We start from the raw sequence: 16919 nt of genomic DNA on the forward strand, positions 1-16919 counted from the left end.
GGTTAGGGGCCCCTTCTAAAGTCCCCATGGTGCATCTTCAAATTGCTGTCATGTTCTTAAGATTAACTGAGGACACAGATAATGGTTTGGAAAATATTTTTGTCTCTGCCTTGCCTTTGTGTAAGGGGAATACAATCGGTTCCAAACTCGTATCCTCACAAGGCCTTCGACAAATAGAGGGACTGAGGCGTACAAACCAGATAACACTGCTGTGGCCTTTGTGTTTGAATTGAAGTCCTCTTGAGCTGTTTTGTGGGGTTATTGTTAACAACGCCCTCTAAAAGAACAATACATAAGGATAAAGATCCGTCCTTGGCTATGAAATATTCATTACTGCTACTTTATGACCCTCATACCAAGGGTTGGCCAGCCACTGAATGAAATTCAGATCTGTTTTGTTATGTACAAGCACAGGAAAGTGAGCATTGCCTACCTTATTTAGCTGTAACCAATGCCTGACCAGCCTTGCAAACCCTAGCAATTACGTTCTGAATCCATTTATTGACTCAAGGGGCAGATTTGACGATGTATCATATGTGTTTAGATAGGCTTGTCAAAGTAGTGGAGTATGTATTTACAAAGTGGCGGTTTTCCACACTGTTGCCCTTTCCAAGGTCTCCCCCTGGGTTTTGTAGAAGTTGGGTATTGGTAATAAACATGGGTCTTTGGACTGCAGTAATGACCCCTGCCTCGTAAACCAAACCAGATGATCAAATGCCATCTACCACAATAACCCTCACACATGGTACTCCTGACCCCCACAGTACAGTCTGCTTTCAATTCTCTGCCTGCATTTAGTATTGGAGTCAAGGCTGCCTGATTGTGGAGGACTAATCAACACAGGGTCAAATTAAGTGTTGATGGAGTCCTCCACACACCTGACTGGGGTTGTGTAATAGCACTTATTCAGTTTAGCTTATTTTTCAAGCCTCTATTAGGTCCTAGCTGTCCTCCCTGTCTTTCAGTAGCGTTCAAGGTGTTCTCTAGCTGGGCTGTCTGAAGCCTTCTAACTCCCCTGCTGTTCAGAACACAGACAGACACAGACAGACAGACAGACATATACAAAGCTCCTGAGCAGAGAGGTATCGTCAGATAGGGCTATCTGGGGAAATCACCTCATCATAACCAGGGATAGGACAGCACCAGAAGCAGCACACAGTACTGTCACCTCAGATACTAACACTACTCTCAAAGACACTCTTCCCTGACACGCCCAAAATAACCCTCAGAATGATGTTAATAACAGTCTGTGATGACTGATGGCTTTGGCAAAGTGACAGATACCTTGTTAAGCTCATTGTTCTATGTCTTCTATTCTTCTCTCTCTCTCCCCCTCTCCCCCTTCTCTCCCATTATTGCAGTTGCGACTCTGAGAACCGTTACCTTGGCAACCCCCTCAGAGGAACGTGCTACTGTAAGTATCCTGCCGCTGCAGCCACACCTTCATTGCAGCATACCACACATCTGCACATCTCTTTGACCTTTGCCCTGTAGTGAGAGTTGGCTAAGCAGATGGAAGCGTTTAGTCTGTGCCAGGCAGTATGGCAGCAATCCACTGCAGATTTGTCAGGCTCTAAACTTGATTTGTAGCAGGAGATGGTAGCAAGGTTTAGAGGGGCTTCTTTCTCCAGATGTCAATGTCAGATCACTGGCCTCATATTGATGTGACTAATTTGCAGCAAATTGGTGGTTTTTCAAGTTAAAGTACATTGGTGAAATATTTTACTAAAAACATATGCTCTCTGGCATCAGCCGGTGGAAGTTGGTCCACTGACCAGGGTTGTAAGGGTAGCTGTTTTGGACAAAGTTCAAGTACTGTCACTTCCAATAGTAATCCTGTTGAGTGTAGTCATGCATGAATGTAGTTCTATGAGAGAGGTTGTCCATTTTTAAGGAAGAAGAGCGACCAGAGCTCTAGAAAAGCACAACCTTTCACAACATCAAAACACATCCAGATATATATAAAACAAATCTCTATCTAATAACACTCATCTGTACTGTCAACTATTGAACTAGTACTGTTCTGTATTTGTATTGTCAGATTCTAACCAGCTTTAGAAAGGTTAAGAACATCTACCAGCATCACTCACTGTGGCACCCACTGTCTTCTATTATTCATGAGAGATTGCGTCTGTTCAGCTGACTGGCATAATGTCTGAGTAAGGAGGGCACTAGATGGCACCCTGGCTGTACAGTGTACCCACAGTTACCAGGAGGCAGTGGAGGACATGGGTCCGGAGATCACTCTCAATCACTATGGTCACTCTGAGAGGTGTCTATCTGTGTATCTCTGTTTGGCTACGGACTGTGTCCCCTGAGGGACATGTCATATCCTGATCGTTCCCCTGTGTCGGTTGAGAGGGTTCAAAGTCATTAGCTGGTCCATTTGCTCCCTATCTGCCAGGTCTGTTTGAACATGGCCAAACAATCACACAGATACTCTAAATGGCACATTAGAAATTCATTTGTTTCCTGTGTTCCTTTATCATACACTGTTCTATCAAATAGAACAGTGGCTGTAAATCATCTATTAGCATGCTATTCAGATATCACGGTGGACATGGAGGGCAAATAAGAGCTCTATTTGAGGTCTGTGAGAAAGTATGACTGATTTTGATCCTACATGGCATTTCAAATCTTCATAACAGGCAGGGTCATCGGCAAAGCTGTTGTTGACTTCAGATGACTGAAAGGTTGGCCATGTTTGATGACGGCTAGTGTTTTCCATATGTCAAGAGCACAGAAACTTAGGCTCAAAGGCTAAGCCCCACTTAAATGCTACAATTAGGTCATAACCAATCAAGATTCAAAGCTTTTATCATGTTGTTTTCCTTGGGGAACTGAGTGTGACATCCTCTATTTGAGGGGATTGATGTTTACTTTGCACGCTCATTACATGCTAATTATTTAACCGTCTATTAATGTCAGTTGTGACAAGGCAGAAATGTGGAGCCATCTAGCACAATGACACTAATAATGATAGGGAGAGTAATGATGATGAGGAATATCATTTTATTAATGGAGGTGTTGCTACTGTACAACTACCACTAGTCCAACTACTAGTACTTCTACAACTACTTAATGGCTTCAATATGTACTTCTATTACTACTACTAATACTTAATAATTCTACTAATGGTAGGCCTAATACTTCCTACCATTGGAAACTGGTCTAGGTCATTGTTGGAGGACCAGTACTGTGGAGGACTGTGGTTTAGCTCAGATGACTTCCCACTGGGCACACACTGGTTGAATTGACATTGTTTCAACATAATTTGTCAATGTATTGTGACGTGGAATCAACGTGGAATATACATTGGATTTGAAAAAAGTCATGAACCAGTACTGTTTTCATCTAATTTCAACCAGAGTTGTAAATATTGAAATTAGGGTAAAACTTCAACTTATATTATTTGACTTAACCTGACTAACAGGTTGTTACACCAATCTAATTTCAGCATAATCATCAGAACTATGTATATGTTGAAATTGCGTAGAAAATTCCACGTAGAAATGCAAAAAATATTTTTCATCCTATATTTAATATACTGTATAGTGGGTGGTCTGTGGAGTGACATATACAATGTCAAACACTACTCAACCTCATCATACATTGACTCATTTACTTAAGTCGAAGTATTTCAGTTGAAGTTGTACCCTCATTTCAATGTTTACAATGCTGGTTGAAATTAGATGAAAACAGTACTGGTTGATGACTTTTTTCAAATCCAATGTATTTTCCACATTGATTCCATGTCACAATACGTTGACAAATTACGTTGAAACAATGTTGATTCAACCAGTGTGTGCCCAGTGGGTTCCCACTGGAATGTAATCATGGCTGATGCTAAGGAGGAAGCTGGTCATCAGTGGCTGACCAGGTTAGTGTGGGTAATGAGTTGCCCTCACAGTGGATCAGTGTCAGCTAGAAGGCCCTAATGAGAAGGAGCCACCAAGTGTGTCCCACCAGACCCGCCACCCACCATTACCAGCCTCAACCCTCAAGCCCCTTATCATGAGAGGATCAGGCGGTCTGCACTAAACACTATCTGACAGGCACTCTGCGCAGACGCCTAACCAGTGTCAGATAGATACAGTGAGAGATACTCTCCCCAGACCCAAGCACGGAGGCTTTTCTGTGCTGATAGTCTCTACTTGCTAATTGTAGACTGGCTATGTAGACTATGGTATTTTACCTCGGTGTTGTCACGAAGAGTGTCTGTCCGACTGAGGGAATTATCTCCATTTGAATTAATGTTAGTAATACTGAGCAGACAACTGAATTGTACAATAGATGTCTGAACATTATCAGTCAGGCAGTTGGCTCAGACAGCTGAGTAGTACCATCAGACAAGCTGAGTATTACCATCAGACAAGCACATATTCATAGCTACTTTACAGAAGATACCTCCATCATTATAGGTGTCACTTTACCTGGGGGCCCAGAATAATCAAGGACACCTCTTCTTCTGAGCCAGTGTCCTGAGTGTAAAGTCTCAATAGCTAGGTTTCCATGCTTTGCCATCTAGTGATCACTCTGTAGAGCTGCCTCCAGAACAAGATTCATGACAAAAAACGCTAACCTGCACAAAAAGGACCCACCTTGTCTAGCGTATTTAGTTTTGTCGACATTTGGAAAGTTTACCAACAAATTTGATGTTTCCGTTAGGCCTGTCTTGACATTTTTTATCCGACATGTTCTTTACTTGCATAAAAAGGTTGGATGGAAACCTGGTTATTGGTGTTATTTTTGAAAATGCATTTTTCTGTGATTTTTACCTTTTTATGATATTATTTTTAAACAAATTGCTTTCCCCGTGTACTAATATGCTGTACATGTAGTTATTTGTCTTTGAAGAAAGTGTTTCAAATGCAAGGTAATGAATGGTAACAGGCACTAAATGAAATCTCCAAGTGGATCCTGTATAGCTGATGTTGAATAGGGCATCATGTTTGTTTCAACTTATTGGATGCAGGCTTCTGAATATGAAATTACTTTACAGGTGAGATTTTGTTCTTTCTTTTAGATTCTGAATAAAGTTACACATTATGCTAATACCATGAGTCGTCTATGAAAACTTTTGTCTTGTGTAGCTCATTTGATGCTTACATTGCCTTATTTAATTATCTTTGTAAGGTCAAATGTGTGCCCAATGAACATTTAGATTAAATTTCTCTGATGAGAATTTTAATTTGCACTCTGAGCTTTTGCACCACAGTGGCAAATATTACATGTACATTTTACATTTACGTCATTTAGCAGACGCTCTTATCCAGAGCGACTTACAGTTAGTGAATACATTATTTTGTATACTGGCCCCCGTTGGGCCATGAAATCAGGCATGAAATCTAACATATTGAAACATGTTGAAAATAATTGTGCAACTTGACAAGTTTTCCACTTTGCATAATGTCATTGTCTTCTCTGTGAACTCAAAAATGTATTCTTGAAAACACACACACACACGCACTCTCACACACACACACACACACACACACACACACACACACACACACACACACACACACACACACACACACACACACACACACACACACACACACACACAACAGACACAAACAGACACAGACACACGCACACACACACTCCTCATTACTGCAGAAACAAGTTTCAAGTTTTAATGTCACGTGCAACAGTACAGTGAGATGCCTTTCTTGCAAGCTCTTATCCCAACAGTTCAGTAATTAATATATCAATGTAGAACTATAATATAAAGTAAAGTAGAACAAAACCACATAAGAAATAGAAATAAGAAGAACACAAGAATGTAAGTAAGCTATATACAGGGTCAGTTCCAGTACCATATTTACAATGTGCAGGGATACTGGAGTGATATAGGTAGATATGTATAGGGGTAAGGTGACTAGGCATAAGGTTATATGATAACTAGAGTAGCAGCAGCGTAAATTATGATTGTATGTGAGTGTGTGTGTTTGCGTGTGTGTAGAGTCAGTATAAATGTGTTTGCATTTTTTATGTGTGTGTGAGCAAATGACATGTGTGTATGTGTGAGTGAGTGTGCATAGAGACGGTGCAAAAATAAAATACAAGGGTCAATGCAAATAGTCCGTGTAGCCCCGGGGGGCTAGCTATTTAACAGTCTTATGCCTGTTGGTGTCAGACTTGAAGCTCCGGTACCACTTGCCGTGAGGAAGCAGAGAGAACACTCTACGGCTTGGGTGGCAGGAGTCTTTAACAATTTTACTGGCCTTCCTGATATAGAGGTCCTGGATGGCAGGGAGCTCGGCCCCAGTGGTCTAAGTATACTGTACATTAATAAGCACCATACACTGGTACCAAACACCCTAGAAACCTCACAATGTCTATTTCCCTGCACTTATGTGTCCTCTTTACAGAGCATGTGGAACTGTTTGAAGTTTACTAAAGACCCTTATGGGATAAACAACACACACCAACGTGTGTGCCCGGAGCGGGAGGGAGAGAGAGACACGCATTGGCTTTGATCTGATATCTGCTAATTCCTTTAATTCGGCGTGGTGACTAAACAAAACACAACTATTTGTCTAACATAATTTCCTTTCGTCTCGCTAAGGCTTGAAATGTGCGTTCTGAAAAGAAGTCAAATTAAGTCCTCTCTGAACACAGCAGGAGTGTCTTTTTGTTAAGTTAGAATGATGACAAACAATTGTTTGTTCTTCTCATGTGTAAAAATTAATGGCTGATAAACAGCAGTTCATAGAAGCCGTGAAATGGGGGAGTGAATGGCACAGTGTGAGCTTCTGAGACAGACATGTAGTGCATTCAGCTGTCATCGTACTACACTGGCTCTGACGCTTGTCGGATGTGGCAGGGCTTGAAAACTATTACAGACTACAAAGGGAAGCACAGCCGCGAGCTGCCCAGTGACACAAGCCTACCAGACGAGCTAAACCACTTCTATGCTCGCTTCGAGGCAAGCAACACTGAAGCATGCATGAGAGCACCAGCTGTTCCGGATGATCACGCTCTCCGTAGCCGATATGAGTAAGACTTTTAAGCAGGTCAACATTTACAAGGCCACAGGGCCAGACGGATTACCAGGACGTGTACTCCGAGCATGTGTTGACCAACTGGCAAGTGTCTTCACTGACATTTTCAACATGTCCCTGACTGAGTCTGTAATACCAACATGTTTCAAGCAGACCACCATAGTTCTCGTGCCCAAGGACACTAATATAACCTGCCTAAATGACTACCGACCCGTAGCACTGACGTCTGTAGCCATGAAGTGCTTTGAAAGGCTGGTCATGGCTCACATCAACACCATTATCCCAGAAACCCTAGACCCACTCCAATTTGCATACTGCCGCAACAGATCCACAGATGATGCATTCTCTATTGCACTCCACACTGCCCTTTCCCACCTGGACAAGAGGAACACCTACGTGAGACTGCTATTCATTGACTACAGCTCAGCGTTCAACACCATAGTGCCCTCAAAGCTCATCACTAAGCTAAGGATCCTGGGACTAAACACCTCCCTCTGCAACTGGATCCTGGACTTCCTGACGGGCCGCCCCCAGGTGGTAAGGGTAGGTAACAACACATTTGCCATGCTGATCCTCAACACGGGGGCCCCTCAGGGGTGCGTGCTCAGTCCCCTCCTGTAGTCCCTGTTCACCCATGACTGCGTGGCCAGACACAACTCCAACACCATCATTATGTTTGCCGCCGACACAACAGTGGTAGGCCTGATCACCGACAACGATGAGACAGCCTATAGGGAGGAGGTCAGAGACCTGGCCGTGTGGTGCAAGGATAACAACCTCTCCCTCAACGTGACCAAGACAAAGGAGATGATTGTGGACTACAGGAAAAAAAAGAGGACTGAGCACGCCCCCATTCTCATCGATGGGGCTGTAGTGGAACAGGTTGAGAGCTTCAAGTTCCTTGGTGTCCACATCACCAACGAACTCTCATGGTCCAAACACACCAAGACAGTCGTGAAGAGGGCACGACAAAGCCTATTCCCCCTCAGGAGACTGAAAATATTTGGCATGGGTCCTCAGATCCTCAAAAAGTTATACAGCTGCACCATTGAGAGCATCCTGACTGGTTGCATCACCGCCTGGTATGGCAACTGCTCGGCCTCCGACCGCAAGGTACTACAGAGGGTAGTGCGTACGGCCCAGTACATCACTGGGGTCAAGCTTCCTGCCTTCCAGGACCTCTATACCAGGCGGTGTCAGAGGAAGGCCCTCAAAATGGTCAAAGACTCCAGCCACCCTAGTCATAGACTGTTCTCTCTGCTACCGCACGGCAAGCGGTACCGGAGCGCCAAGTCTAGGTCCAAAAGGCTTCTCAACAGCTTCTACCCCCAAGCCATAAGACTCCTGAACAGCTAATCATGGCTACCTGGACTATTTGCACTGCCCCCCCCCCCCCCCCCCCCACCCCCCCCCACCCCCACCCCATCTTTTTACACTGCTGCTACTCTGTTAATTATTTATGCATAGTCACTTTAACTCTACCCACATGTACATATTACCTCAACTACCTCAACTAGTCGGTGCCCCCACACATTGACTCTGCACCGGTACCCCCCTGTATATAGCCTTCCTACTGTTTTTTATTTTACTGCTGCTCTTCTTTTTTGTTGTTGTTGTTTTATTTTAATTTTTATAAAAAAATAAATGCATTGTTGGTTAAGGGCTGTAAGTAAGCATTTCACGGTAATGTCTACACCTGTTGTATTCGGCGCATGTGGCAAATAACATTTGATTTGATTTGATTTGGCTATGAAGATGTAATTTCTCTCTTAGTGAGTGGGGTTTGGTTGTGATGCCCATTGTGTGTATAGGCCTCGCAGGATGCACAACTCCAGTCTACAAGGACCGTATCCCTGTGTTTTCAAATGATCCCTGGCACTGAATTGATGAGTTCATACAGTTGAAGTCGGAAGTTTACATACATCTTAGCCAAATAGATTTAAACTCAGTTCTTCACAATTCCTGACATTTAATCCTAATAATAATTCCCTGTCTTAGGTCAGTTAGGATCACCACTTTATTTTAAGAATGTGAAATGTCAGAATAATAGTAGAGAGAATGATTTATTTCAGCTTTTATTTATTTCATCACGTTCCCAGTGGGTCAGAAGTTTGCATACACTCAATTTGTATTTGGTAGCATTGCCTTTAAATTGTTTAACTTGGGTCAAATGTTTTGGGTAGTCTTCCACAAGCTTCCCACAATAGGTTGGGTGAATTTTGGCCCATTCCTCCTGACAGAGCTGGTGTAACTGAGTCAGGTTTGTAGGCCTCCTTGCTCGCACATGTTTTTTCAGTTCTGCCCACACATTTTCTATAGGAGGTCAGGGCTTTGTGATGGCCACTCCAATGCCTTGACTTTGATGTCCTTAAGCCATTTTGCCAGAACTTTGGAAGTATGCTGGGGGTCATTGTCCATTTGGAAGACCCATTTGCGACCAAGCTTTAACTTCCTGACTGATGTCTTGAGATGTTGCTTCAATATATCCACATAATTTTCCTTCCTCATGATGCCATCTATTTTGTGAGGTGCACCAGTCCCTCCTGCAGGAAAGCACCCCCACAGCATGATGCTGCCACCCCTGTGCTTCGCGGTTGGGATGGTGTTCTTCGGCTTGCAAGCCGTCCCTGTTTTTCCTCCAAACATAATGAAGGTCATTATGGCCAAACAATTATATTTTTGTTTCATCAGATCAGAGGACATTTCTCCAAAAAGTATGATCTTTGTCCCCATGTGCAGTTGCAAACCGTAGTCTGGCTTTTTTATGGCGGTTTTGGAGCAGTGTCTTCTTCCTTGCTGAGCGGCATTTCAGGTTATGTCGATATATGACTCGTTTTACTGTGGATATAGATACCTTTGTACCTGTTTCCTCCAGCATCTTCACAAGGTCCTTTGCTGTTGTTTTGGGAGTGATTTGCATTTTTCGCACCAAAGTACGTTCATCTCTAGGAGACAGAACGCGTCTCCTTCCTGAGCGGTATGACGGCTGCGTGGTCCCATGGTGTTTAACTTGCATACTATTGTTTGTACAGATGAACGTGGTACCTTCAGGTGTTTGGAAATTGCTCCCAAGGATGAACCAGACTTGTGGAGGTCTACAATTTCTTTTTTGAGGTCTTGGCTGATTTCTTTTGATTTTCCCATGATGTCAAGCAAAGAGGCACTGAGTTTGAAGGTAGGCCTTGAAATACATCCACAGGTACACCTCCAATTGACTCATATGATGTCAATTAGCCTATCAGAAGCTTCTAAAGCCATGACATCATTTTCTGGAATTTTCCAAGCTGTTTAAAGGCACAGTCAACTTAGTGTATGTAAACTTCTGACCCACTTGAATTGTGATACAGTGAATTATAAGTGAAATAATCTGTCTGTAAACATTTGTTGGAAAAATGACTTGTGTCATGCACAAAGTAGATGTCCTAACTGACTTGCCAAAACTATAGTTTGTTAACATGAAATCTGTGGAGTGGTTGAAAAACGAGTTTTAATGACTCCAACCTAAGTGTATGTAAACTTCCAACTTCAACTGTATCATTGAATGCCCAGAGTGTGCATATACCTGGCCTATGTCTGATCAAAAGGCAAAAAAGAAAACCAGCAGGCCCTGCAACCACTTGAGGACTGGAGTTCAGTTGTGCACCCCTGGGGGAACTTGAACTCCCCTGAAGAGTTAATAACAGTGATCTGAAGGGGTTAGTGAACCGTCCTGCTGAGCATATTGACAATCCAATAGAGACTGTCTCCCACAGGGCTCCTCCTAGACAGTACCCTTCGAATCAAGGGCTGTCTTCTGAATGTAATCAGACAAGGTGACCTTCCTTAAGTCCTGCTGAGGTCCAGTTTTTAAATGTTCCAAATCCCAGCCTTACAGCCCATTGTGGCTCAGACAATGAGGGCATGTCATTGAGTAGGAGAAACATTTATAAAAATAGAACGGGCATTGAATCCCAGTGAATGTCTTCTATTAGCCGTCCACCCATGTCATATTGATTTTCGTCTACTCTTGTTTCCTAGTACAGCTTGTGCTGATTGAAATACTACATTATTGATATGAAAATGAAGGTAGTCACTTGCACTTGTTGTGGTCTGATTCTTGGGCAACTCTTCCAACTGGAGTTGTTCTGACTTGTGGTTCTTCTGACTGTGTGTCCCTGCACTTTAAGAATACATCCCTGATCTTCTGTTTGTCTCTATGTGCCTGTAGACAACCTGCTGATTGACTATCAGTTCACCTTCAGCCTTCTCCAGGAGGATGACCACCACTACACCGCCATCAACTTCATGGCCACTCCTGAACAGGTCAGTCACCACACTGAGGCCTCAGTCATCGATGGGCCAGAGGGACGGTCTCATGTAGCCTTTCTATTATATATTTTGTGCATCTAACATGTATATCATGCATATATTATGTAAAGAAGAGAAAACCCACATAAGTATTATTCCAAGTCATCATAATGTTGGTTTGGAATACATGTGTTCGACCTCGTTTTGTGGTCATATTTTACAGAGCAACAAAAACCTGGACATGTCGATCAATGCATCCAACAACTTCAACCTCAACATCACCTGGTCTATTGGATCAACAGGTAACTTGTTTTGGCTGATCATTTTGCCGTAGTTTGGATCGGTATGCACTATTGTAAATGTTTAATTGACTGTTTGACAACATGTCGGGGTCTTCCATCTCATTTGATTCTGACTGACCACCTAGCTATATTCACAATGGCAGATATAACCCATTCAGCATCACACAATGTACACCCCCTGCACTACATAATCAATTGTAGGACATTGTTATACTGTACTTTTCACCTGGGATGGTAAAAATAAAATGTACAATCTCTGATGTACGAAATCTCACTCTATTTGTCATCTTACCCAGAGGGAATGGTGCCTTTGTTGTTCTACTCAGTGTCTCTCATTAGACAAGAATGTCTGTAGAGGAATGCCCCTCTTGAAAAATGTTGTGGAGATATTTTTAATTATGGCATTGGGGGATTTTTGAAGTGTTTTTGTGTGATTTCAATTAAGATAAAACCTTGCCCAGACTGTTCCCGTGTTAACGGCCCAGAATCTCTTTCTTTTTTTAAAACTTCATTTGAGAGGAAACTTCAGGGCTTGAATATATGTGCAGAACAATTACAGTGAGCCTGTGTTATGGCACTAATAAAGTGGATGGGGTAATCTTTTATTTAAGCCGTCCCAAAGTCTGGCCTATTAATGCAGTATTCTTGATGACGTCTTCAATTTGGACCACTTAAAATATACATGCATGTATCTTTTTTTTAAAGGAAAGTAGAAATCCACTTTCCTTCCATTTTTTAAAGCTTTATTTGAACAGATCATGTCTCTGGCTGGGAGTTACATGTGTGTTGACAGGTTACACCCACTATCACTGCTAGAATCTGTGCATCTGTCTTCTAAAACATCACTGTCAATAGCCTGGCTACCTGTTTCTGTGTTCTCTCTCGACTGTCATCACAAAACTTGGTTTTGTTTGACTGGCGCAACTGTCACAGCAGTACCTATGCCCTCTGTACCTATATGTGTGCTTGACCATCACCAACTGTATTATCCTCTCAGTATCAATTCCCATGACGACTCACACTATGACCCACCTCTCACCCCCAGCTGGCACCATCTCTGGCGAAGAGGTGCCCATTGTGTCCAAGACCAATATCCAGGAACACAGAGACAGCTTCTCCTGTGAGAAGTTCAACTTCCGGGTCAACTCCAACATCACCTTCTATGTCTACGTCAGCAACTTCTCCTGGCCAATCAAGATCCAGGTGAGGTTCTGTCAGTAGTGATCTCACAAACCACAACTACGTTACATCCCCACCCAGGGAAATACATTAAATTAGGTTTAACAATATATATACACTACCGTTCAAAAGTTTGGGGTCACTTATAATTTTCCTTGTTTTTGAAAGAAAAGTAATTTTCTTGTCCATTAAAATAACATCAAATTGATCAGAAATACAGTGTAGACATTGTTAATGTTGTAAATGGCTATTGTAGCTGGAAACGGCTGATTTTTAATGGAATATCTACATAGGCGTACAGAGGCCCATTATCAGCAACCATCAGTCCTGTGTTCCAATAGCATGTTGTGTTTGCTATCCAAGTTTATCATTTTAAAAGGCTAATTGATCATTAGAAAACCCTTTTGCAATTATGTTAGCATAGCTGAAAACTGAAACAAATAACTTTCTTCTGAAACTCGTCAGTCTATTCTTGTTCTGAGGAATGAAGGCTATTCCATGCGAGAATTTGCCAAGAACCTGAAGATCTCGTACAACGCTGTGTATTACTCCCTTCATAGAACAGCGCAAAACTGGCTCTAACCAGAATAGAAAGAGGAGTGGGAGGCCCCGGTGCACAACTGAGCAAGAGGACAAATACATTAGAGTGTCTAGTTTGAGAAACAGACGCCTCACAGGTCCTCAACTGGCAGCTTCATTAAATAGTACCCGCAAAACACCAGTCTCAACGTCAACAGTGAAGAGGCGACTCCGGGATGCTGACCTTCTAGGCAGAGTTGCAAAGAAAAAGCCATATCTCAGACTGGCCAATAAAAATAAAAGATGAAGATGGGCAAAATAACACAGACACTGGACAGAGGAAGATTGGAAAAAAGTGTTATGGACAGACAAATCAAAGTTTGAGGTGTTTGGATCACAAAGAAGAACATTTGTGAGATGCAGACCAAATGAAAATATGCTGGAGGAGTGCTTGATGCCATCTGTCAAGCATGGTGGAGGAAATGTGATGGTCTGGGGGTGCTTTGGTGGTGATAAAGTGGGAGATTTGTACAGGGTAAAAGGGATCTTGAAGAAGGAAGGCTATCACTCCATTTTGCAACGCCATGCCGTACCCTGTGGACGGTGCTTGATTGGAACCAATTTCCTCCTACAACAGGACAATGACCCAAAGCACAGCTTCAAACAATGCAATAACTATTTAGGGAAGAAGCAGTCAGCTGGTATTCTGTCTATAATGGAGTGGCCAGCACAGTCACCAGATCTCAACCCTATTGAGCTGTTGTGGGAGCAGCTTTACCGTATGGTATGTAAGAAGTGCCCATCAAGCCAATCCAACTTGTGGAATGTGCTTCAGGAAGCATGGGGTGAAATCTCTTCAGATTACCTCAACAAATTGACAACTAGAATGCCAAAGGTCTGCAAGGCTGTAATTGCTGCAAATGGAGGATTCTTTGACTAAAGCAAAGTTTGAAGGACACAATTATTATTTCAATGAAAAATCATTATTTCTAACCTTGTCAATGACTACATTTCCTATTAATTTTGCTATATTTCCTATTCAAACTCATTTCATGTATGTTTTCATGGAAAATAAGGACATTTCTAAGTGACCCCAAACCTTTGAACGTTAGTGTATTTGCATGCTTGAATGGTTTGTCAGGGGGTGACTGTTTCCAATAGTGTAATAGGCCTGTCTTGACTGGGAATTATTTGGAATGTTAATTCCCCAGCAAACACAATTTACTCTCTGTCATGAGACAGGGTTCCATAGGAATATTAAGAAATTGTATTTAATGAGATTTAATAGGATTGAATAGAACCGGAATAATGTGAACAACTGAAAGCCTTGCTGATTGCAGACACAGCAGGACTCTTAGTACCCTTCTGTTCCTATAGCAATGGTTAAGCAACACAGAGTACACACTACCGCTATACGTAGTTTGTATTATGAATTGCTGTTTGTCTAAATTAAGAGAAAATGCATATTGATCTTGTGATAGCATGTTACACTTCCTATGAAGACAATTAGAATCTTCGACCAAATAAATGCATACAGGGATGTAGCTCAGTTGATAGAGCATGGCGTTTGCAACGCCAGGGTTGTGGGTTCGATTCCCACGGGGGGCCAGTATAAAAAAAAAAAAAGGATTCACTAACTGTAAGTCGCTCTGGATAAGAGCGTCTGCTAAAATGACTAAAATGTAAAATGACTAAAAATTACAACGTCTCAGTTGTGAGTATAGAGGAATTATTTGATCAAATCTATTAAATGGATAATTGTGTACTTTTGGAAAGCCTATTGTGTTGTACCGTGTTGTACCCTTTCAGTTGGTCAACTCGGTACAACACAGCTATGGGGAGTTTGCTCGCTAGCGCCCTCTGCTGAAGAACATTAGAATCACGCCTGACAAGGCCAATGAACAGATTAATTCCTTCAATTCTTCTGCTCTTCACCTCGAGTTGAGCAGAACAATTTCACGCATTCTTTAAAATAAACATGGGAACGCAGAATCCAACAGGCTTTACTCCAACTTAACTGTCTCACTTAAGGAGGGCATGCTCATCCTTCTGGATGGTGTGTGTTAAAGCTTGGTAACTGGTTTTGTGATTTTCCTACTGAATCTGTTAGTTATTCTTCTGCCTGCTTAGCCTGGCTCACAGGCTGAGTAAGATGGCTAATGCAACCAAAAACGACGAAGGCTAACAAGCCGGGTTCGGGTTCAAGACCATGCCAATATAAATTAAAAGATGCTGACATTGTGCTGTCTGGTATGTCTCGGTGTGGTGCATGCTACGGCTGTACCCGCTCGGGTCATCTTGTGTGCAGGAAGAAAGGACAGTGCCAGTAACAGTGGCTTGCCCGCGGCTGACACTGTTCCCCTAGTCCATTGTGCACGCATGTTCCCTTGGCAAACGTGTGGGAATCTTATGGCTTCCTCTCACAGGTGCCCATACCACTGCTGGGTCTGAGTTACATGACCCGGGGATGAATTGTGGCGTTGTCAGATAAAATGTATTGTCTGCCTGGGCTGAAGCATGTGAAAGCTGCCCTAGCTTAACCCAGTTGTTGTGCTCTCTGTCGCCGGCTAAGGGGGGCGACTTGAAGGGAGAGGGCAGCCGTGTCGGTGGGCACTCCCTGCCGCCTGTGACTGCCTCGGTCAAGCCCAGTTTACCTCTCTTCCCAGACTTGGTTGATGATCCGGTGTTATGTGGACGTGAACAGGCTAGCTTAACAGCGCTGCATTGCGTGGTAGTCAGGTTAGCTGACTTGTCAAGGCGAGCTAGCTAGCTTACTGCCACTGGCAATTCCTGCCTCCCATGGTGGAATTGTTTGTGTAGCTCTCTCGTTTAGCACACGTAGCGTTCAGTCTCTTGATTATTCTAAACCATGCTGCGGTCAAGAGATTCTAAAGACAGAAGGAAAACACCACACGGTTTTCTTCGGCTAGCTCTGTGCTGGCAGCGGGCTTGGCTAGTGCTGGCCCACGGGGATAATGCCAGATAGCTGGCTACTGGCTTAGCAAGACTGAGAAGCCACATGGCTGACGTCGACTAGCAAACGGTATTGTGACAACAGTGCCTCTGTGTTTGGCTATGGCTGACCGGTGTACTACGTCGGCCATTGCTAGAGCTCCTGTGCCCATAAAAGGGCCGGGCTTCAGGAGGGCTATACAGTATCATGGAAGCACAATGTATTCCCCAGGTGCTCTCTGTCCACAAGGGGGGGGCACCCCTCCCCCCTTTTCCAGCTGGGTTATAAGGTGCGGTGTCACTGGTACCTATGACTGGTGGGCATGATAACCTCCATGATAAAGTTTTTTTTTTAAATACGTGCAGCCCCCGCGATCTAGTGCGATGAGAGGGGAGGTGGCACGGGCTGGGGTCCCCCCTTGCCCCACTACCCAGATGTTCGCTGTGATAACAGTACCCCCTAGTGGCACGGCCAATTGGGGTGCGTCACTGGTAGCCGAAGCCCTCGAATCCAGAGTGTACCGGGCTTCAGGCACAGGTGTCAAGGGTTGTGGCCTCCACATGTGAGCTGAATAAAAATAGTCCCTTCCCATAGTCAGACACTGACAAGAATGGCGGAAACGAATGTGGCGTTCCGCCCCTTCAGATGGCACTTTTCGGGAGACTCGCT

General features: G+C 43.3%; 1 protein-coding gene across 1 annotated transcript in view; it reads left to right on the forward strand.

Moving 5' to 3' along the window:
* The window catches only part of LOC311129204 (attractin-like protein 1), a gene marked incomplete at both ends in the record, with an annotated part of 364441 nt that overhangs the window by 187273 nt on the left and 160249 nt on the right, over positions 1–16919 (forward strand). The window contains 4 exon segments of the mRNA XM_084161510.1: positions 1362–1414; positions 11218–11312; positions 11521–11599; positions 12645–12802. Of these exon segments, the coding sequence (XP_084017636.1) occupies positions 1362–1414; positions 11218–11312; positions 11521–11599; positions 12645–12802 (385 nt within the window).

The sequence above is a fragment of the Coregonus lavaretus genome, assembly GCF_964263955.1.
Source record: "Coregonus lavaretus genome assembly, chromosome: 1".
Taxonomy (NCBI): Eukaryota; Metazoa; Chordata; class Actinopteri; order Salmoniformes; family Salmonidae; genus Coregonus; species Coregonus lavaretus.